The sequence below is a fragment of the Cornus florida genome, unplaced genomic scaffold (genome assembly GCF_030987335.1).
Source record: "Cornus florida cultivar Cherokee Brave unplaced genomic scaffold, ASM3098733v1 CherokeeBrave_3.0.0_Hap2_Chr10, whole genome shotgun sequence".
Lineage (NCBI taxonomy): Eukaryota > Viridiplantae > Streptophyta > Magnoliopsida > Cornales > Cornaceae > Cornus > Cornus florida.
Window position 1 is genome coordinate 78788522 of NW_026775580.1, and position 22177 is coordinate 78810698.

At 40.2% G+C, this 22177-nt stretch overlaps 1 protein-coding gene across 1 annotated transcript in view; it reads right to left on the minus strand.

Annotated features, from left to right (window-relative positions):
• The window catches only part of LOC132277916 (uncharacterized), a 52861-nt gene that overhangs the window by 29170 nt on the left and 1514 nt on the right, over nt 1-22177 (minus strand). The window contains exons 2-5 of the mRNA XM_059779756.1: nt 15631-15716; nt 15022-15066; nt 4413-4544; nt 3630-3744 (exon numbers count right to left, since the gene is read on the minus strand). Of these exons, the coding sequence (XP_059635739.1) occupies nt 3630-3744; nt 4413-4544; nt 15022-15066; nt 15631-15716 (378 nt within the window). The remainder of the gene's footprint in view (nt 1-3629; nt 3745-4412; nt 4545-15021; nt 15067-15630; nt 15717-22177) is intronic.

Below are 22177 nucleotides of genomic sequence, written 5' to 3' on the forward strand. Positions count from 1 at the left end.
AAAGAAACGTTAATTATAAAATCCTCCATGTACAACTGAAAAGTGAAACTCCAATCCTCCAAAACTTCAAGGTTACAACTTGGGAATCCACTGATGGACCCCTAACCAAAAGTTCAACTGAAACTGAAAACTGAAAATAGATAATGCTAGAAATATCGAGAGAAGTCCTACGTAATCAGATAAAGGTGAGACTGTCCTCGACAAGCACGATCAAGCTCTAAGGCTGGAACCGTCCTGCACCTGAAAAGAATAATAAAGGAGTGGGTCAGACCCACGAGCAAGTTCTAATCTAACTGCAATCCATACAGTGACCCGATACGCAGATACATCGCAGACACCTCACAATATCTATCTAGTCCATACGTATAAATATATCCACACTAAGGGACATTCACTAGTCTATAATAGGGGTCTTAATCTGAATAGAAGGCAACATGCGAATACGCACCCAAAGGTGGGCATGAGTACCTAGACCTAACAGGGTACACCTCAACCTATTATAACCAGCTACGCATCCACTGCATATACGCACCCTAACCAACGAGTCTGAGACTCAAGCTCAACTCGCGGTACCATAAACATATATATAAAGTCCGTCCAAATCCAGGGTAAGCAGTTCAACTATTTATTAAACTGACCTACAATAAACCAATTAGTTAGTCACTCAACTTATTCAGTGGATATGACTTAACTACCATCCGTTAATCCAGGAAGTCATCCAACTTGGTTACAGCTGATCTGACTTAGCCACAATTAGGATTCGATATCTTTCAATCCATTCCATTAATCCATTAGGTTAGGTTTATGCGTTTTGAGCTAAACCGTCCCTAGTATGTCACCGTCCCATACCGGTACATACAATCCTTCATATCCATATAAATTACAACATACATAACAGTTCAATAATTTACAGACCAAAAACCACCATCCAATACTTGCAGAAGGAATCTTAACAATCTAGCAAATAAAATCCAGTAATAATCCATGTAATTGCATCGGAGAATAAACTATTCTATCAATTAACATCCAACACATGCATAGTTCAAATTTAATAAAACAATGACCCTATCATGTATTTAAAATTAGTTCTATAATAATATTATAGTCCAATAAATCGCTAAATTAAACTAAGCGATCTAGTTTCCTCCATCCGGTAACAGAACACTAAGTCATATACTTATATTGTGTTGTATCCTTTAGCACAGAGCCCCCCTCTATGCCACCAGTCCAATATATTACTTTAAAAGACTTCATCGTGCATCTAAAATAAATTTAAAATCATTTTATAGCACCCTAAACCATCAGATTAAAATTAATCAACAAATCTCCTTCCAGCCGTTAACTGTACGCAAAGTTGTCAAATAGCGTACTGTTAATTCCATTTAAACTAAGGGGTAAATTTATACAATTCAGGACCCTAGTTACAAGTTAAAATTATTATTCAACACCCAACTAAAATTTTAAAACTGATTAATAACCCAGATTGCCCAAACAGTGAACATAGTACGTAGAAAAATTAAAAAAAAAACTTAAAATAAACCAAAAATAACAAGGGAGCCTGCTCCAGAATTTGGAGCAGGCTCTTTTCCAGCCTAGAGCCGGCTCTAGGACTTCTTAGAGCCGGCTCTACTTTGTTGTGGGAGCCGGCTCTCAGCTCCTTTGAGAGCCTCTGTCCCCGTTGCTTCGTTTCAGTCCGTCCGCTCCTTCTCTGATCAAATCCAACCACTCTGTTGGTCCCTAAAACTAATCCTAGGACTCTTAATTTAGTCTAGAAGCATTCCCCAAGATTGTTTATAATAGTTTTGCAAACAACTACAGAGTTTAATCAAGCCATTTAAACTAGCATAGTTGAAGAACAATACTGAAACTAAATTGCAACATCAGTTTTATCCCAACCCCTCTGTTCTTCCTCCAATTTTAAATTTGAAGTCTTAAATTACATCTAGTATTCAATCAGACCTCGGTTGATTTCAGTAAGATTCAAAATAAAAATTAAATCAGTGAGACGTTACGCCAAAACAGAGTCAAGAAGACATACGTGTTATAATTGTTTTGTAAATAAATTTCACAGATAAAACGATCAAGTAAAACATATATAAAACATGCATGGTTCAGTTTAAGGCCAATTAATCTCCTAGAGATGTCCAGGAGCACAGAACACAAATCAAAGGGAAGGAGGAAGATAAGAACTTGCCTTTGAGTTTCAGACCTGAAACTCTAAATTCCCAGTTCTGTATTGCCCGTTCAATTCCCCACTGCTGTTCCACAAACCCACGTTCCTTCTACCTTGCTTCCACCTATCCTTCCTCTCCTATCTCTATCTATTCTCCCTCTGTATCCCACGGTCTCTGTTGTTTTTACAGAAAATACGTTTAATTATTTCAAACCCTAAACCACTGTGACGCACATACTTATAGGCTTAGTGATTAAACCCTAATTCATGTAACCTTAAAGCCAAAGCCCATCTCGGCCCATAAACCGACCTAAGATAAATACCTACGTCGGCCACCTATGTAAATTGCAACCCTAAATTCACGTAAAGAATAGAAAACTAAATTCCCTTAAATTTAAATTCCCATTAAAATAAAATTGATTAAACAATTAAATAAACACAACTAAATAAATAAACAAAATTATATAAACAGTTACCAAAAACATATTAAATCAAATTAATAAATAAAATAAACCCATGTCACACAGGTAACCAACTAAATCAAATTAATAAAATAATTAAACCAAATAATCACCCAAAAATACAATAAAAATAATAAATAACTGCCGAAACTATCCTTTTAAAATTAGGGGTATTACAATAATACAGGACTGTTAATGATAAAAGTGTACTTGAAGCATTACAGATTGATGAGGCAAGAACAAAATACTGATAGTTTTTATGCAAATTGATTACTAAATTACAGAAATGTCAGAGAAGAACTGAAATTCTGTGTCTAATTTAGGAACGTAGCAAAATTTGACAATGTGGATCTTGCTATCTTAGCTCAAGAATTAGAGGATACACGGCCAAGTAGTTGTGAATTTAGTTATTAATCCAGTACACAGATATATTTCAACAAAAATATATGAAAACAAATTGCCCATGGATTAGATACAAATCAATTCAACTCAACAAAGGCTTAATCTCAACTACTTGGATCAGCTACATGTATCCTTCATTGTCATTCAACTCTATCAAGAGACAATGGAAAGTCTTGTATAGGCAAATACCTCCACAAAATTTGGTTGCAGGTGAACAAAATGACTATGAGTCAACTGAAGATGATGAAATCGGAGCTATATTGAAGACTCTGTGGAAAATTCCTCAAGCTCAATCACATGATAGAAAGCATTAAGAAAAAGACCTTAATGGACTAGGTTGGTTAATCTAATAGATAGTTGGACCACCCATGGGCCATGACCTAGATATCTTCTGTGGATATCTATAGTGAAATTAACCACAGTTAATGCTACCACAAATGTTTTCACTACTAGCTTTCAACTAATTGTTTGGTTGATTATTGTTGTCATTGATGACAATGATGGCATCAAAATGTGAAACAATATCAAGACATTCAAATGAAAAAATGCTACCATATGGAAGAGTATGGCAAAAACAGAAAATGACAACTCACTTTACTCTGATTGAAGTATAAAAGAATGAACAATGATATCCCAAATACCATATCCGACCATATATTGGCAAATTCTCTGCGGTTCTCTAACCTCCATTCGTCGCGCAACTCTATCCTGATATGGCAAGGAGTGTGACAAATTAGCATTTGATCATTCAGTAAATTAAATACAGATTTGAAATTTAGGACTGTGAGAACAGAGCACAAGAAACATTCTAGAAGACAAATGTGTAATAAAACACAACCACTGGTAGCATGCCTATTTGGAAAAAAAAAAAAAAAAAAAAAAAAAATTGTAATTCAATAATATTTCAGCCAACATTTAAGTACTCTATATAATCTGAGTGGGCCAAAAAGTGCATCAATTATAACTATCAGAATGGCTGTGAGATTCAACCATAGGACATTCACTCTGATACTATGTTAACTGACCAAGTCTTCTAAAAGCTTCGGCTGTCAAAAAGGTTATAAATAATTTTCTTATTCTTTGATAGCGAATAATATGTTGGGACTAACCACTTAGAATGACATATTTTAAAAGAATTTTACTCGTTTGAGACTCACATGTGGTCACATGCTAAAGAATAGCAAGTAAGCAATGCAGTAAACTCTTTAGCAAGGTTGGTAAGAAAGAAACGATCATATGTATATAATAATTTGTTTGCTTTTCCTTTTTAGTTTCCTCTCTACATTACCATTTGAACATTGACCATATGAGAACAAAATATCGATGAAACAAATAATATACAACTGTCAACAAGCACCAGACATCATTAATCTTACGCTTTATGCTGTAACTCCAACCAAAACTCCTCGTCAGAAAGAGGGGGAGATTTACCAATCTCTACCTCAAGTTTTAACTCCTTAACCATCTCAAGTTTTAACTCCTTAACCATCTCAAGTTTTTGCTGTTTTCTCACGTGTGGAGGGAAAAAAACTCCCTCCAATAAAAAACACACACGTCACCACTACCCATATCTACAGGCCAAGGACATATAAGGCCCATCATGCTCAAGCCCAAGTTGAAGGTATTTACAGCCCAAGATCATTCCATCAAGGCCGAATCAAGAAGCTATCAGCCCAGCTTGTCGTCAGCCCAGATATGAGTATTTAACATCCGGCCCATTACCCAAGCCCAGTCGGATCAAAATATACTCAGCCCAAGAATGCACAAATCCTACCATTTGAAGAATTTACCATAGAAGGAAAATTCGGATAGGAAGTTCTGTACAAGGCAAATTCTATGTATGGAAAATTCAACAATGGAAAGAACTCTATTAGAAAAGAATGGTTATATAGAAAGAATTGGAGGGCAAGCAACGCGAGTCCTACCATAATTCTGCAATCTTTTGTATATAAATAGAGGCTAAGACCTCCAATAAAGGATCAAGCAATTCCACACTTCTCTACACATTGTTCTTATTTATTTTTATTGTTTTTGAGTGAGTTGTTTTATTTTTCTCAGTCATTATTGGTTGAGCGAAATTTTGCACCTACACTTTGGCGCCGTCTGTGGAAATCGTATAGAAATATACTCCCACTTGTTCTTCCTTTAATCGTGTCTGGAATGTCAAACGGAGAGTCAGTAATGAGTCAACAGATAGAATTGATGCAAAAGATACGAGAAGAGTTCTTGCACCAATTTGAGACACTCCGGCAAGCGAACGATACGAGTGTCGCCCAGATAGCTACGCTTCAGCAGCAGACTCATAAGCTGCACACGGCCATGGCCAAGCTAACGCCACAACCACCACCAGGCGATGCTGCGGCACCACCTCCCACCCAGAATTTACCTCCGGTTCACGAGCCTCCAGCCAACGAGACACCACCCAACGGGGCTCGACCTAGTGAGGTTCAGCAAAAGCAAGGGACGAGGTCCGAGGCGGTTGCTTCGGATAATCTCCCGCATCGCACTCAGGACGAACAGGCCGAGTCCAGCCATAGGCTTACGGTATGGTCCAATGGCGTTCCGGATGGCGCACGTGTACAAGATGCCTTCGACGAAAAGAAGCTCTTGAGAGTCCAGACACCAGCCGAGATGGCTAGAGAGCACAAGAATTCCTTGGTCAAGACCCCCTTTACTGACGAGGTGTACCTTGTGGAGAGGCCGAAGAAGTTCACTATGCCATCCTTCACCCAGTTCGATGGGGCAGGAGACCCCTCTCGACATCTCGATCATTATGCGCAAAAGATGGCACTGGACGATCATAACGATCCGTGGATGTGTAAGGTTTTTCCTACCAGTTTAACCGGAGCAGCGTTAGAATGGTTCAGGAATAGGCCACACAAGTCTATCCCTGACTATGAGACCTTGTGCACCATGTTCTTAGCCCAGTATTGCGGAAATAAGAAGCAGAAGAAAAGTATCGCCAGCCTTTTCACCATAAGGCAAAGGAAGGGAGAAACTTTGCAAGATTTCTTATCCAGGTTTAACATGGAGGCTTCGGAGATAGCAGATTGCCATCCTGCCACGGCAATCGAAACGTTTAAGTTGGCGATGATCCAGGAAACCAAGTTTCACACATCCTTAGTCAAATATTCCCCCCCGGATATGCAGACTTTGAACGCTAGGGCACAAATCTACATCCGGTTGGAGGAAAACGTAGCCCATCGTGCACAGCACGCTACCCTCGTCACGGTGGAAAACAAGTCTCGAGAGAAAGCTGCGAGCACAAGGATGCAGAAGGTCCCTCATACCGCCACACAAGTCACCCAAGCGTCTGAGAAAAGGCGAAGGACAGAGGACAGGCTTACCCCTCTCCGTACTACCTTGGCGCGCCTCTTCCAAGAGAATAAGACGAGGTTCGCAACTCCTCAGCCCATGAAGCAACCCTTGGAGCAGAGGGACAAAAGCAAACATTGCGCCTACCATAGAGATTATGGGCATACCACCAATGACTGCAGGTCCCTACAGCGACAAGTAGAAAGCATGATAGCGAGAGGAGAATTGGTGGAGTATCTCGCCACAAAGGAGCACGTAAGACCTCGGGAGGTTAACCCTCGACGGGTAGAAAGCGGTCAGGTAAAGGTTATACATGCCATACACGGAAGATCAGAGGATGATGAAGAATCTGAAGAATTGTACAGATCCAGGCTGCGAGAGGCTCATAAGTTACGCAGGTTGTCTTCGGTAAACACAGTTGCACCAGGCAGCATCAACATTGGATTCGGTAACAATGACCTTTCTAGAGTCCAGCGCCCGCATGAGGACCCCTTGGTCATCAGCCTCCTGGTAGCGAATTACATAATCAGGAGAGTACTGGTAGATCCGGGAAGTAGCGCCAACATCATTACAAAAACAGCTTTTGATCAGTTGGGGATTTCGCCATCGTCCATCAGGCCAACTTCCGGCCCCCTAATGGGATTTGATGGTACTAAGGTGAATCCGCTTGGGGTGGTCGATCTATCCGTTACTGCAGCAAAGAGAACTCTAAAGGAAAACTTCGTCGTGACAGAGATTTATCCATCTTATAACCTCATTATGGGAAGAGGTTGGATCCATCGTATGAATGGAGTCCCTTCTACACTTCATCAAGTAATGAGGTGTTTATCCCCGGATGGCAGGGAGGTCATCGACCTCTGGGGAGACCAGGTTGCTGCCAAAGAATGTTACATGCTAACGCTACACGAAGCAAAGAAAGCGTCGAAATCACCTCAGTCAGAGGCAAATCCCAAAGACGCAATCAAATAGCAGCTACAGTATCCTCTGCCCAAGTATCTCAAGGCAGAGGAAGAAGCCGAAGTTGAGGCACCTACCGAGGAGTCCCTCGAAGCTGTAGAGGTAGTCCTCGGAGACCCTCAGAAGACCACCTACATTGGCTCATCTTGCACAGCCGAAGAGAAGGAAGCATTGATCAGGGTTATTCGGTGCAATTCGGATGTCTTTGCCTGGGATCACTCAGATATGGTGGGGATCAATCCTACAGTCTCATGCCATAGTCTGAGGGTTAACCCAGAATTCAGGCCGGTCAAACAGAGGCACCGACGGTTCGCACCTGAACGCAATTGCATAATAGCCGAGGAAGTGAATAAACTGTTACAAGCAGGATTCATACGAGAGGTGCAATACCCACAATGGCTCTCGAATGTAGTAGTCGTTCAAAAGAAGAATGGGAAATGGAGGGTGTGCGTAGATTATACCAACCTTAACAAAGCTTGCCCAAAAGATAGCTATCCTCTGCCCAAGATTGATCAAATGGTGGATGCTACGACGGGATATGAAAGGCTCACATTCCTCGACGCATACTCGGGCTATAATCAGATTCCCATGAATCCTGAAGATGAGGAGAAAACTGCTTTCATCACAGAAACGGGCACTTACTGCTACAGAGTGATGCCCTTCGGTCTAAAGAATGCCGGAGCCACCTACCAGCGACTGGTCAATAAAATTTTCAGTAATCTACTGGGCAATACAGTTGAAGCCTATATCGATGATATGGTGGTTAAAAGTATACGGAAAGAGGACCACCCGAAGCACCTCCAGGAGGTCTTTGATACTTTCAAGAGATACAATATGAAGCTGAACCCCACCAAGTGCTCCTTCGCCGTTTCGTCAGGACAGTTCCTTGGGCACGTCGTAAATAAAAGAGGAATAGAAGTAAGCCCAGCACAGGCAAAGGCACTCATACAGAACCAGGAACCGAAAACTCGCAGGGAAGTGCAAGTTCTAACCGGCCGAATTGCGGCTCTCAGCCGGTTCATATCCCGATTATCTGATAAGTATAAACCTTTCTTCGATGCTATTCGATCCAAAAACAAAGATATGTAGGGATCTCAGCAGCAGGAAGCTCTCAATCAATTGAAAAGCTACATGGCAAAACCCCCAATCCTTTCCGCTCCAACGCCCGGAGACACTCTCATCCTGTACCTGGCAGTATCAGCTGTAGCAACAAGTGCAGTGTTGATCAAAGAAGAAGACAAGGTTCAGCACCCAATCTTTTACATAAGCAAAACTATGACGGATGCCGAGACACGGTACAGCAAGACAGAAAAGGTAATCCTGGCGTTAATTTATGCCAAGAGGAAACTTCGACATTACTTCGAGTCTCACAGCATAGTGTTACTTACAAATTACCCTATACGGGCTATCCTAGCTAAACCAGACCTGTCTGGTCGAATTATAAAATGGGCTATTGAACTTAGCTCTTTTGACATCACCTATGCACCGAAGGTATCTCACAAGGGGCAGTCGGTAGCGGATTTCCTACTAGAGTACGAAGATCAACCTGAGGAACCGACACTTCCAGAGCCATACTGGGAGTTACGAGTTGATGGCTCGTCCAACCGGAAGAGGGCAGGGGCTGGTATTGACATCACAACACCCGAGGGTACCAAGCTGCAGCAGTCAATTCTGCTAGATTTCCCATCTACTAATAACGAGGCCGAGTATGAGGCAATGCTCGCCGGACTTCGGCTAGCTAAACAGCTACAGGTACGATGTTTAAAAGTTTTTAGTGATTCACAGCTTGTGATCAATCAAGTGACAGGGCAATATTCTCCCAAGGAGGACCGTATGAAGTCATACAAAGATGCTGTAGAAAGTGCTATCCGAGAGTTCGATCAAATTGAGTTCCATCAGGTACCACGAGATGAAAATGCCGAAGCAGATCGATTGGCCGCAGCCGCATCGTCTTCAGATGAAGAATTGGTTCGGCTTGTTCCAATCGATGTTCTCGAAGGACCTAGCATTAATCCTCGGCAAGAGGTGATGACGATCCCGGAAGTACCACGCGAGCCCTGCTGGATTGATCCAATCGAAGCCTACCTCAAGGAAGGGGTTCTCCTGAATCAGAAAGCTGAGGCAAGGAAGCTTAGGCTTACCGCGGCTAAGTATGCCATCATTAATAACCAATTGTACCGAAGGTCATTCTCCGGTCCCTATCTCAAGTGTGTAACCCCTACTGAGGCTCTTACAATTCTAAAACAAGTTCATGAAGGAGACTGTGGAAACCACTCCGGTGGAAGATCCCTTGCACACAAAATTCTGACCCAAGGTTATTTCTGGCCATATTTGGCCCGGAATGCCGAGGAGTACTCAAGACGATGTGACAAGTGTCAGCGTCATGGTCCAATAAAGCACCAACCTGCCGAGGGTTTGCACGCCATGGCTAATCCATGGCCGTTCGCCCAATGGGGGATTGATATAGTAGGACCATTGCCCAAAACCATGGACAAAAAGGAGCATGTGCTTCTGGCTACGGATTACTTCACCAAGTGGGTAGAAGCTGAAGCCTTCTCTAGCATCACCCACGAAGAAGTAAAGCATTTCATTTGGAGCAACATTATTTGCCGGTTTGGGGTACCAAAAGTCATCGTAATGGACAATGGTAAGAACCTCGATAACAGAAGTACAAGGAAATTCTTTAGCGAACATGGAATCTTGCAAAAGTTGGCTGCAGTTAGTCATCCACAAGGCAAGGGGCAAGCTGAAATAACTAATCGCACGATATTCGGGTGCTTAAAGAAAAAATTGGAGAAACTGAAGACAAAGTGGTACGAGAATCTCCCTCAAGTGCTTTGGGCCTATCGAACCACTCCAAGACGACCCACGGGAGAAAGCCCATTTGCTATGGCATATGGGTCCGAAGCTGTCATTCCTACCGAGTCCATAATCCCAACCCTTCGGACATCCTTGGTGCTGGAGGGGAACAATGAGCAACAACTCGAACATAGCCTTGATTTGGTGGACGAAAGGAGAGATGCAGCAGCAATTCGACTCGCGGCCTACCAACAACAGGTGTGTAACAGTTATAACAAACGCGTCAGGATCAGGAGTTTTGTGGTAGGCGATTGGGTGTTGAAGCAGGAGACAGCTCATGTAAAGAAACTGGAACCTCATTGGACCGGACCCTATAGAGTTACTGAAGTAGTGGGGAAAGGAGCATATCGTTTGGCCGAAGCTGGCGGACGCCCCATTGCGCGTCCTTGGAACGCAATACACCTGAAAAGGTATTTCCATTAGTTAAGTTTGTCAATTTTGCTATAAGTTCTTCACAAATAAGGCTGAATATGTCCGCAGTTAGCCAAACTTTTCTTTATTTTGCTTCTCTATTCAATATCACTCTCCTTTGTTTTTGTTTCTTTTTATAAAAATGGGGAGTCATACGAACTCTATGATTACGCAGTTTTTATGCATTACGCAAACGCAATTTTTATGCATGCCAAGTCGCACAAAACAATGATTTTTACAAAACAAAACAAAAACGAACAAAACACAAACACAAAACCCAACAAGCACACAAGACACAAAACACATGAATTATGGCCTGTGCTTAAAACTTTCTATCCCACATCGATAAAACAGTATGTACTACATTCTGTTATATATGGGAATATTCAAATAGTTAATTACGGTGTAAGGAGGGCCCACTGGTATTTAAAGCTGTCAAGCTCAATACCAGAGGCATTCCTTACACTGACTTTTTTGACAAAATTTAGTCTATGTCCCACATCGGATAGAGATAGAGACTAAATGCGGTTCATATATGCGCGGTCCACAACATTTGGCTGTCAAGAAGGGAGTATCAGTGGAGGCAGGTCTCTAAAGTCGACAAATAGAGAACTTCACAGCCACTGTTACTCGCTTTCTTGGCCTCCTATCGTTTTTGAGTCTTCAGCCTCATAATAACTGATTTGAGGAAAAATATGAAATAAACCTCCCCTCAGGCTCAGCGCTGGGGAGTAATTCATTCGCCTCGGACCCTAAGTGTCCGGCTTGGCAAAACCTCCCCTCTGGCTCAGCGCCGGGGAGGGATTCATTTAAGCCTCCCCTCGAGCTCAGCGCCGGGGAGTAGTTCTCTCGCCTCGGACCCTAAGTGTCCGGCTGGGCAAAACCTCCCCTCGAGCTCAGCGCCGGGGAGTAGTTCTCTCGCCTCGGACCCTAAGTGTCCGGCTCGGCAAAACCTTCCCTCGGGCTCAGCGCCGGGGAGTAGTTCTCTCGCCTCGGACCCTAAGTGTACGGCTCGGCAAAACCGCCTCGGACCCTAAGTGTTCGGCCCGGCGAAAATCTCGCCTCGGACCCTACGCGTTCGGTTCGGCCTCCACGCCAGGGAATGTATAATTCGCCTCGGATCCTGAGTATCCGAGGCAGCTTCGGACCCTAAGTGTCCTATTCAGATCAGAACTCTTTCCTCCGGACTCCAAGTGTTTAATACCTTGTGTATGCGGATATGTCGTAAGTTCATCATATTCCACCCCACATTAGGAACACATGAGAAGGAAAGAGTATGTATACTGAAGGCAAGTAGAAGGAGAGGAAGGTTCATTTAACAGTTAAATCATTGTCTATACGACTCATCCTGCGATATCAACTAAACTGTTAAAAGGATCTCCTTCTTCCTAATCCTTGCACTTTCACGGATAACATAAATCCGAAGTATAAAGACAATGTTTAATGTTTAAACACATTACCAGTCGGAGAAATATATCAAGAGCATACAGCAAAAACAGGTCAGGCAAGCCTAAAACGAAAAGTTATATTCATTATCCCAAAATAGGCTGTTCATAAAAAATAAAAAAAGAAAAAAAAATGCATAGTTCTACTTCCTCTTCGGATCGAAGGGAGTAGATTCAAAAGCATCCACTACATTAGGACTTGAGGTAGCCGCAGGAGCAGGGGAGCTAGGAGTACCCTTCAGGTGTGCCTTCACCATCTCGGCGAAGCGAATTTCAGCTTCCAAAGCCTCTGGCCCTTCATCATATGGGAAGTGCACCCCTACCTGCTTGTCAAAGGCGTCCGGATCCATCGTCTTAGGGCCTGAGCCCTGATTATAGCCAGACCGGAACGCCTTCGCACTAGCCAGGTGCGCCAGACAGGAGTAACGCCCCTACATTTGCTTCCCCGCCTTGAAGCAAGTAGTAAGAGCCTCGGTCAGGCGTTGAACCTCGGCCTGAAGAGAATCCACCTTAGCCTCAGAGGCTGACAACTGCCTCTTATACGCATCCTTGGCTTCAGACGCTATCTTCAGATCGGTGGAGGCAGTAGTGGCTCTCTTCTCTGCGCTGTCAAGATCCTTTTCCAACTTCTTAATGGAGAGGGATTGAGCTTCAGCAGTGGCGCAGAGGGCCATGGTGTGGTATAGACTCTGTTTAACAGGGAAGCGAATATAAGCATAAATAGAAACACAAGCAGGCAAGAATAGCATAATTCTGAAGGTGCAATGCAAACCTCTATGGCCCGGACTGGGGCAGAGGGGAGAAGTTGCTCCAACCCCATTTGGCTGACGGCTTCCTCGTCCTTTGGGAGCCACATTCCTCGAGCCACCGCCAGTGCAGCTGAAGGGTCTGTAACCACAGAATCCCCTGAGTGTAGGACTGACCTGTCAGCCCTGGTGAAGGAAGGAGTCCAAGGAGCTCCAGTCTCAGCAAGAACAAAGGCCCTGACTTCATCTTCAGGTTCAGCCTCCCCAGCTTTTTTCCCTCTGCTTTTAGAGGGGACTTTGCCCTTGCCAGAGGAAGAGGGGTTGAGGCGAGATTTCTTCAATGGTGGTTCCTTAACCTCCACCTCATCCTCAGTTGATCCAATAACGACCAAGGGCTGGGCATCTCCGGCTTTCTTTTTTAAAGCCTCAGCCCGCCGTATCTGCTCCTCGGTCATAGGGAAACTGTCAAAGGATGGTAAAGCCAGGTCCATGAGGTCTGCAGCAACGGCACTGGAGGCAATGTCCTTAAGGTTGGAGGAAGTTAGCAGGTTCTCGATAGGCGAGGGGTTACTCCAGACTCGTTCCTCAAGAAAAGAAAGCCTGTTCCTTGCTGCGGAGGCCGGGAATGTAGCTGAAAAAACACCAAGAAATTCATAAATACGGCGAAATATTAAGACTTGGCAAGGAAAACAGCCAGAACACTTGGTATGAAGGGAGGTTAAATATTCTATACCTAATTTCCGGAATTTGCGCGGAATGGGAAGCGCAATTGATTGGGACACGAACCATTTCCCTTTAACTACAACCATCCTTTCTTTCCATTTCTTTTCGGATGAAGGAAGGTTCGTGCATATCCTTTGATGAAGGGGAGAGGTAAAAAAGAAGCGACCAGGCTCGGTCCCATGCTTAGATATATTGTATGTAAGCAGAAGGTCGGCAAGGGTCAAATCTAGAGCCTCTAATTTCCGGCGCACCAACAACACCGAAAGGATGCGAAAGAAATTGGGATTTACTTGAAGGGGGGCAAGACCTAGCTTATTGAAAACTAAATGATAGAAGGGATGAAGAGGGAATCGGAGGGCGTTAAGGTGCCCTACAGAAAGAAGCAACTCATCCTCCTCAATTCCCTCGCCGGAGGTGAAATCGGCACCCTCGGGATATTCTGCAATGTCTACTCCTTCAGGAACATCAAATTCTTCCATTACCGAAGCAATAGAGAATTTGATGCGGCGAATAGAGATGATTGCTTTCTTCTCTTCATGGGTAAGAACGTAATTAGAGCCTGAGGTGGATGTTTCGGTTAGAAGAGGGGAAGTACCTGACGAATTCAACGAAGGGCGAACTGTAGAAACCCTAGGAGGGGGAGCCCTAATGCGAATGGGGGAAGACGAAGGTGTGGATTCAGAATCCCCGATATCTACACGTTCAGGAGTAGATGAAGTACTCATAATGAAATATTGAAGAGAAAGATGCGAGACTAACCTGACAAAGTGAAGGAAGCGATGAAACGAAGGACGCAGAAGTGCAGCAAGGGCAAATGTAACTCTGGCAAAATCTTGTGCGAAGGAAGTAATAACGAAAGGCCACGAACCGTTTCTGAAGCAAAGTGAAAACCGGTTTCAATTCCCTCTTTAATAGGAGCCGTCACTCAATTAAAAATGGAATTTGGGGCAAAGTGTGGAGGGAAAAAAACTCCCTCCAATAAAAAACACACACGTCACCACTACCCATATCTACAGGCCAAGGACATATAAGGCCCATCATGCTCAAGCCCAAGTTGAGGGTATTTACAGCCCAAGATCATTCCATCAAGGCCGAATCAAGAAGCTATCAGCCCAGCTTGTCGTCAGCCCAGATATGAGTATTTAACATCCGGCCCGTTACCTAAGCCCAGCCGGATCAAAATATATTCAGCCCAAGAATGCACAAATCCTACCATTTGAAGAATTTACCATAGAAGGAAAATTCGGATAGGAAGTTCTGTACAAGGCAAATTCTATGTATGGAAAATTCAACAATGGAAAGAACTCTATTAGAAAAGAATGGTTATATAGAAAGAATTGGAGGGCAAGCAACGCGAGTCCTACCATAATTCTGCAATCTTTTGTATATAAATAGAGGTTAAGACCTCCAATAAAGGATCAAGCAATTCCACACTTCTCTACACATTGTTCTTATTTATTTTTATTGTTTTTGAGTGAGTTGTTTTATTTTTCTCAGTCATTATTGGTTGAGCGAAATTTTGCACCTACATCACGTCAAGCATCTCTGCTGCAAGTGGTACAGTCTTCACATACCTGTCAGAAAAGAGTGGCAAGTTGATCAATTGTTGTGAACATAGAGTTTAAAGGACCCTAATTACTTCTTAATGTTGTTTGGTCTTAGTTTAAGACTCATTTATTTGTCTTGTTTTTCTTTGTTTCCAAGTGTATTGGAAATGGTCCTTTTCAGTCTTCTTTTCTGAGTTCTAATCAGTGGGGGTATGCCTCCACTTTTTCCATTGTAATGAAGACTTATTTTTGTTAATGGAAATCAACACATTTATGGAGAAAAAAAAAATAAAAAATAAAAGAAAAAAGAAATGAAGACACTTATTACCATTGACAAATAAAATAAATCCTCAACTACAAGCTAATTCTATTTATTTTAACTATGCTGTTCTCGTAAAAAAAGGAATTTGATTAAAAAAAGAAAGAGAAAGAAAGACCGTCCCACCAAAAAGCATATACACAACAGGATCAGGCAAGAAAATTGTTCAACAACCCCCACCACCACTAAAACCAAAAAAATAAAAATAAAAACTGCCCTATAGAAGTAAGAGAACTTACTTGAGATAAAAGCATTAATGTTCCAATAATTACCTGTCCAAAAAGGGCATGAGAACGTAATCATGAACCAACAAGTCCAAGGCCCATGGTATAATTACCAACAATGCCAAAAATTTAGCCTGCAAGAAGAATGAAGATGATTAAACAGTTGGCAGAACATCTAAATAATTAGAAGTCAAAATATACTTATCAAAAAAAAAAAAAAAACTAGAAGTCAAAATATGTGTTGTAAATTTTGTAATAATTTAGAATGTAATGAACTAAAAAAAAAAAAAAAAACAATTAGAAGTTTTGTTACTAGTCAGTTATTTAAATAATATACTATTAGAAGTTTATACCATACAATCTTTTGATCATTTGACCTCATAAATAAACCAAATCATTTCAATAATTCAGGAATTGAATTAAATTAAGTAAAAGATAAGAAACCAGAATAGTGTATCTCATCATAAAGAGTACATGAGAAGCGCATGCAGGGGTAAGGTAGCATAGAATACTAAATAATGGTTGCTTCACTTAAAAATTTCGCCTAATAAAAGGGTAAATTTTGTACTGATACTTGAAAATTTTCAAAAAAACTAGAAATAAAAACATTTATATTAGGTATAAGGGCATTAAAAGTCATTGCTTTGGTGGCTTTGGACTTAATTCCACAAGCCAAAAGCAAATGAGAGATAAAGGTGTTGGCTATAGTTTCAACCAACTAAATAATTTCTAAGTGAAGAGAGGAGAGAAACAAATATTGTATTGAATTGAATTCTTTGTTGTGTTCATATCTTAACAACAAATACATTACCCTATATATACTATTCTCCCATAGACCTTTGAACTTTTCAAGACAATTTCAACCACACACATGATACATGCACACACTTGATACATGTACATTCTTGATACATGTATCCACTTGATACATGTACAATAATAGATGCATGAATGAACATATACATGAATGAACATGGCATTAATTATTTTTAACACACCCCCCTTAATGCCATGTTGTGATACCCAACAATTCTCTAAAGTATTCAAACTTATTTTTTGGAAATGCTTTGGTAAAAATGTCCGCAACTTGGTTTTCTGTCTTACAATACTTGAGTTGAATCTCTTCATTCTCCACGGCTTCTCTAATGAAGTGATGCTTGATTGCAATGTGTCTTGTGCGACTATGGAAAATAGGATTCTTTGTCATAGCAATTGCGGATTTGTTGTCACATAAAATTGGAGTAGCTTCCCTTTGTTTCTCACCAACATCTTCAAAAATTCTCCTTAGCCATATTGCTTGTGACGCTGCCATTAATGCTGAAATATACTCAGCCTCGGCAGAAGATTGCGCAACCATTTCTTGCTTTTTAGATGCCCATGAAAATACACCCGAACCAAGAGAGAATGCATAACCGGAAGTACTTCTCATATCATCAACAGATCCGGCCCAATCACTATCACAAAAACCAAACAACTTTGCATCAACATTTTTCTCATACAAGATACCAAAATCAAGTGTACCTTGTATATATCTCAATACCCTCTTTGCAGCCCCAACATGAATTTGACTTGGATTGTGCATAAACCGAGATAATAAGCTTGTAGCATACATGATGTCGGGTCTTGAAGATGTCAAATATAATAGACTTCCAACCAAGCTTCTATAGAGAGATGCATCCGCTTCTTTACTTCCATCTTCTTTCATCAATTTTTCATTCACAACCAAGGGAGTGCAAACGGATTTGCAATTCAACATTTTAAATTTTTCAAGAAGAGTTTTTGCATACTTCTTTTGACAAATAAAAACTCCTCCTTCTTTTTGATAAATTTCAATGCCCAAGAAGTGATGCAACAAACCCAAATCACTCATTTCATATTTTTTCATCATCTCTCTTTTAAAATCATCAATCATTTTTTCATCACTTCCGGTAATTACCAAATCATCAACATAAAGAGAAACAATAAGAATCCCAGTTTTACCTTGTGTCTTATAGTACAAGGTTGGCTCACTTTGCTCCTTTGAAAGCCTTTTTTGATGAAGTAAGAATCAATCTCACTATACCATGCCCGGGGTGCTTGTTTTAGGCCATACAAAGCCTTCTTTAATTTGTAAACTTTCTCTTCTTCTCCTTTTGCAACAAAGCCTTGAGGTTGTTCTACATAGACATCCTCTTTCAAAATACCATTCAAGAAGATTTTACATCAAGTTGATACAAGGACCAACCATTTTGAGCCGCCAAGGCAATGAGTGCTCTAATTGTGTCAAGACAAGCCACGGGTGAAAAAGTTTCTTGAAAATCAATTCCGGGTTGTTGTGAATACCCTTTTGCTACAAGTCTTGCTTTGTTCTTTTGAATGGAGCCATCCGGATTGAATTTTGTTTTAAAAATCCATTTCACACCAATCACATCTTTGTCTTCCGGCTTCTCTACTAACTCCCAAGTCTTGTTCTTCTCAATCACATAAATTTCATCTTCCATAGCTTTCTTCCATGCCTCTTGTTTAATTGCTTCTTCAAAGTTCTTCGGTTCAACAACACAAAAATTGCAACTTGCATACACATCACTAAGACTTTTCATTCTTCTTGGAGTTAAACTTTGAGATGAGGAATTTGAGTTTGATGGAGAAGTTGGGATTGATTGTAAGCTAGATACGGGAGACATTTTTTGTGGAACTTCAAGAAAATCTTCATTTTCATTTTCTTGATTTCCTGATTCTTCATTGAAAATGGGGATTTGATCTTGAACTTTCTTCTCTTTCCAATCCCAAGCAGCCTTCTCGTTAAAGAGAACATTTCTACAAATAATCAATTTATTCTTCTTCAAATTAAAGAGTCTATAGCCCTTTGATTTTGAGCTATAACCCACAAAGATGCATTTTTCACTAACTTCATCAAGTTTGTGCCTCACTTCTCTTGGAACATAAGCAAAACAAATACACCCAAAAACTTTCAAGTGTTTCAATGATGGCTTCCTTCCACTCCATGCTTCAAATGGAGTTTTATTCTCCACCGCTTTTGTTGGACTCCTATTCATCAAGTAAACAGCCGTATACACGGCTTCAGCCTAAATTGATTTAGGTAGCCCTTTCTCATGAAGCATTGATTTTCCCATCTCAATGATTATTCTATTTTTCCTTTCTACCACTCCATTTTGTTGTGGAGTGTACCCAACCGTTAATTGTCTCTCCAAGCCAATATCTTCACAAAACTTTTCAAACTCATTTGAGTTGTATTCTCCACCTCTATCACTTTTTAACACTTTGATAAGATGGCCACTTTGCCTTTCAACAAGCTTTTGAAATTTTTTGAAAATAGAAAACACATCTGATTTTTGTCTCATGAAATAAATTCATGTCATTCTTGAAAAATCATCAACGAAAATAATAAAATACTTGTTACCCGCTTGAGTTGGTGTTGTCATCGGTCCACACACATCGGTATGAACAAGCTCCAATGTTGCTTTAGCCCTCCATGCCTTCTCTTTCGGAAATGACTCTCGATGATGCTTGCCAAGAGCACAACTTTTACAAACTTCTTTAACTTCTTGTATTGTTGGAAACCCATACACCATACTATTTTGTTGTAAATTCTTTAAGCTTTGGAAATTCAAATGGCCAAGTCTTCTATGCCAAAGCCAAGACTCATCAACAACATCCATTTTCAAGGCCATATTTTTTTAACATGAAAAAGTGAGAGGAAAGCTTCTATTTTTACCCATCTTGATTTTTGCTACAATATGATTTTGTCCTCCCTTATCATAAATTTTGCAAGAGTCCTCATCAAAATGAATGGAGTACTCATGCTCTATAAGCTGTCCAACACTTAACAAATTTTGCTCTAAATCCGGAACAAGTAACATATCCCGAATATACTTTCTTCCTTTTTTTGTCTCTATGGCAATAGTACCTTTTCTCTTTGCTTGGACCAAGGCACCGTTTCCCATCCTCACTTAAGAATTGGATGAAGAATCAATCTCTAAGAATATGTTTTTATCTCTGGTCATGTGGTTACTACACCCACTATCAAGAAACCACACATCATCATTTTGTTCCGATGTCGAGTGACAAGCATAAAACATGCTCGTTTCACCTTCTTGCTCTTCGGAAAAATTAGCTTGCTGATTTGTTTTCAACCGGCAATCTTTTTGAACATGTCCAAATTTCTTGCAATTGAAACATTGAGGTTTTCCCCGAAACCAACAATCTTTGTCAACATGGCTACTTCTCTTGCAAATTTCACAATTTTGTTGAGTGGACTCTATATTTCCACTTCTCTCAAAATTATTTCTTCCTCTTCCTCTTGAATTTCTTTCTCTTCCTCTTTCGTGTCTTCCACCTCTAGAAGATTCACCTTTGGATCGATCAAAACTTGATGGGTATTTTTCTTAATTTTTGGAACTAACATTGAGCTTGGATTGAAAAGCACTTTCAATTGTCTTTTCGGAGCGCCTACTCAACCTTTACTCAAATGCTTTTATGGAACCCATCAATTCTTCAACACTCAAGTTTTCAAGCTCTTTAGTCTCTTCAATAACAGCAACAATAAAGTCATATTTTTCCGGCAAACAAATCAGAATTTTTTCAACAATTCTTTGATTAGAAATATCTTCCCCATAGGTCTTCATTTGATTTACCACCTCCATAAGTTTAGAAAAATAATCTTTCAACAGCTCCATCTCTTTCATTTTCATATTTTCAAAATCTCTTCTCAAAGATTGAAGTTTTACAGTTCTTACCTTCGTGTTGCCTCTATACTCCTTCTCAAGAATATCCCATGCCTCATTTGCTTTAGAAGCATTAATAATTCTAGGAAAGATTGTATCAGCAACTCCTTGTTAAATCAAGCCTAAAGCTTTTGCATCTTTCTTCTTATGATCTTTCAATTATTGTCTTTGGGCATTCGTCAAAGTTATTGTATCCTCCAGTTCATCATACTCATCTTCAACATAATCCTATAAATCATATGAGAGAAACATGGTCTTCATCTTCACATACCAAAAATCATAATTTTCCCCATCAAAAATGGGAAGTGCTGATTGATGGGCACCTTGGTTTTGATTGCCTGTAGTCGCCATCACGATGGATCTTCTTCGGGGTTTGTTTTCCCGTCAATAAGCTTCACGCCCAGTTTGCTCTTGATCGAAATCAAGCTCTGATACCACTTATGTTGGCTATAGTTTCAACCAACTAAATAATTTCTAAGTGAAGAGAGGAGAGAAACAAATATTGTATTGAATTGAATTCTTTATTGTGTTCATATCTTAACAACAAATACATTACCTTATATATACTATTCTCCCATAGACCTTTGAACTTTTTAAGACAATCTCAACCACACACATGATACATGCACACACTTGATACATGTATCTACTTGATACATGTACAATAATATATGCATGAATGAACATATACATGAATGAACATGGCATTAATTATTTTTAATTAAAGGATGTGCATAAAGAAAAAGTACGAGAAGAACAACGAAGAAGAATCAGAAGATGACAAAGTGAAGGATGAACTTTAATACCATTTGATCCACAAAAGCGGGATGGAAGTGTCCTTGCATACATGCATTAATATGGGTTCACCTATATAGAACATGAATTATAGCACTTTTTCGGAGTGAAAAGTGACCTCTTGGGTGCCAAGATTGATGTTCTTTTTCAACCTAGACTACTTATAGTAATTCTGCGGCGTAGGGTCAAGAATGTAACCAATCATTATAAGAATGTAATCGTGTCAAAGCCTATACTGAAATTAATATCATCGCTCTGAATTCCTGTCACTATTTTGTCTCTTCTCCATTCATATTGCAGTAAAACGAAAATAAAACCTTGTATTCGTTTTCTAGAAGTAATGTCAAAAAATGTTGGACCAAAAATACAATCTTAAAAAACCCAGTCTTAGTACATATTATTTGAAAAAAGAAGAAAGGATATTTGTATCAAACTTCATTGTTTAAAGAATTTATAAATTGCAGTACAATAATTTTTTTTTATTTTTTTATTTTTATTTTTTTTTTGCCACAAATGATTTATTCTCAAGTTTTTGTGTTAAATTTCTTTTTTTGTTGCACCACATGTTCAGTGAACCAACTGGCTTATTGTTGATTCTCCCGATTAAAAGATGAGGTTCCAAGTTATATCTTATTTTCTGATGATATTGACTTTTAAGCAGGAACTTTGGAATCAAGTGGGTTCAAAATAAGTATGGCTAGAATTGAATGTATGAAATATAACTCTTAACAAAACTATTTATCCAAAAAAAAAAAAGGATAGATTTTTTTAATAAAACTGGGAATATGAATAGAGAAATAGTGAAGATAGAAGGTCCAGAGAAACAAGAGTGAATGCCTTGATAGTTTATGGTTAATTATTCATTGTGAAGGACAGATTAGTGATAGTGTTTCTTGTACTATTAATGCTAGATGGGGAGTGGAAGAATGCTTCAAGCATATTATTTGTGATCAACTTAAGCATGCAGGTTGAAAGAAGGTTTCTACAAAATAGCTATTAGACCGACCATGCTTTATGGAAAAAATATTGGTCGACTAAGAAATATGTTCATAAGATGTGAGTACCTAAAATGCAAA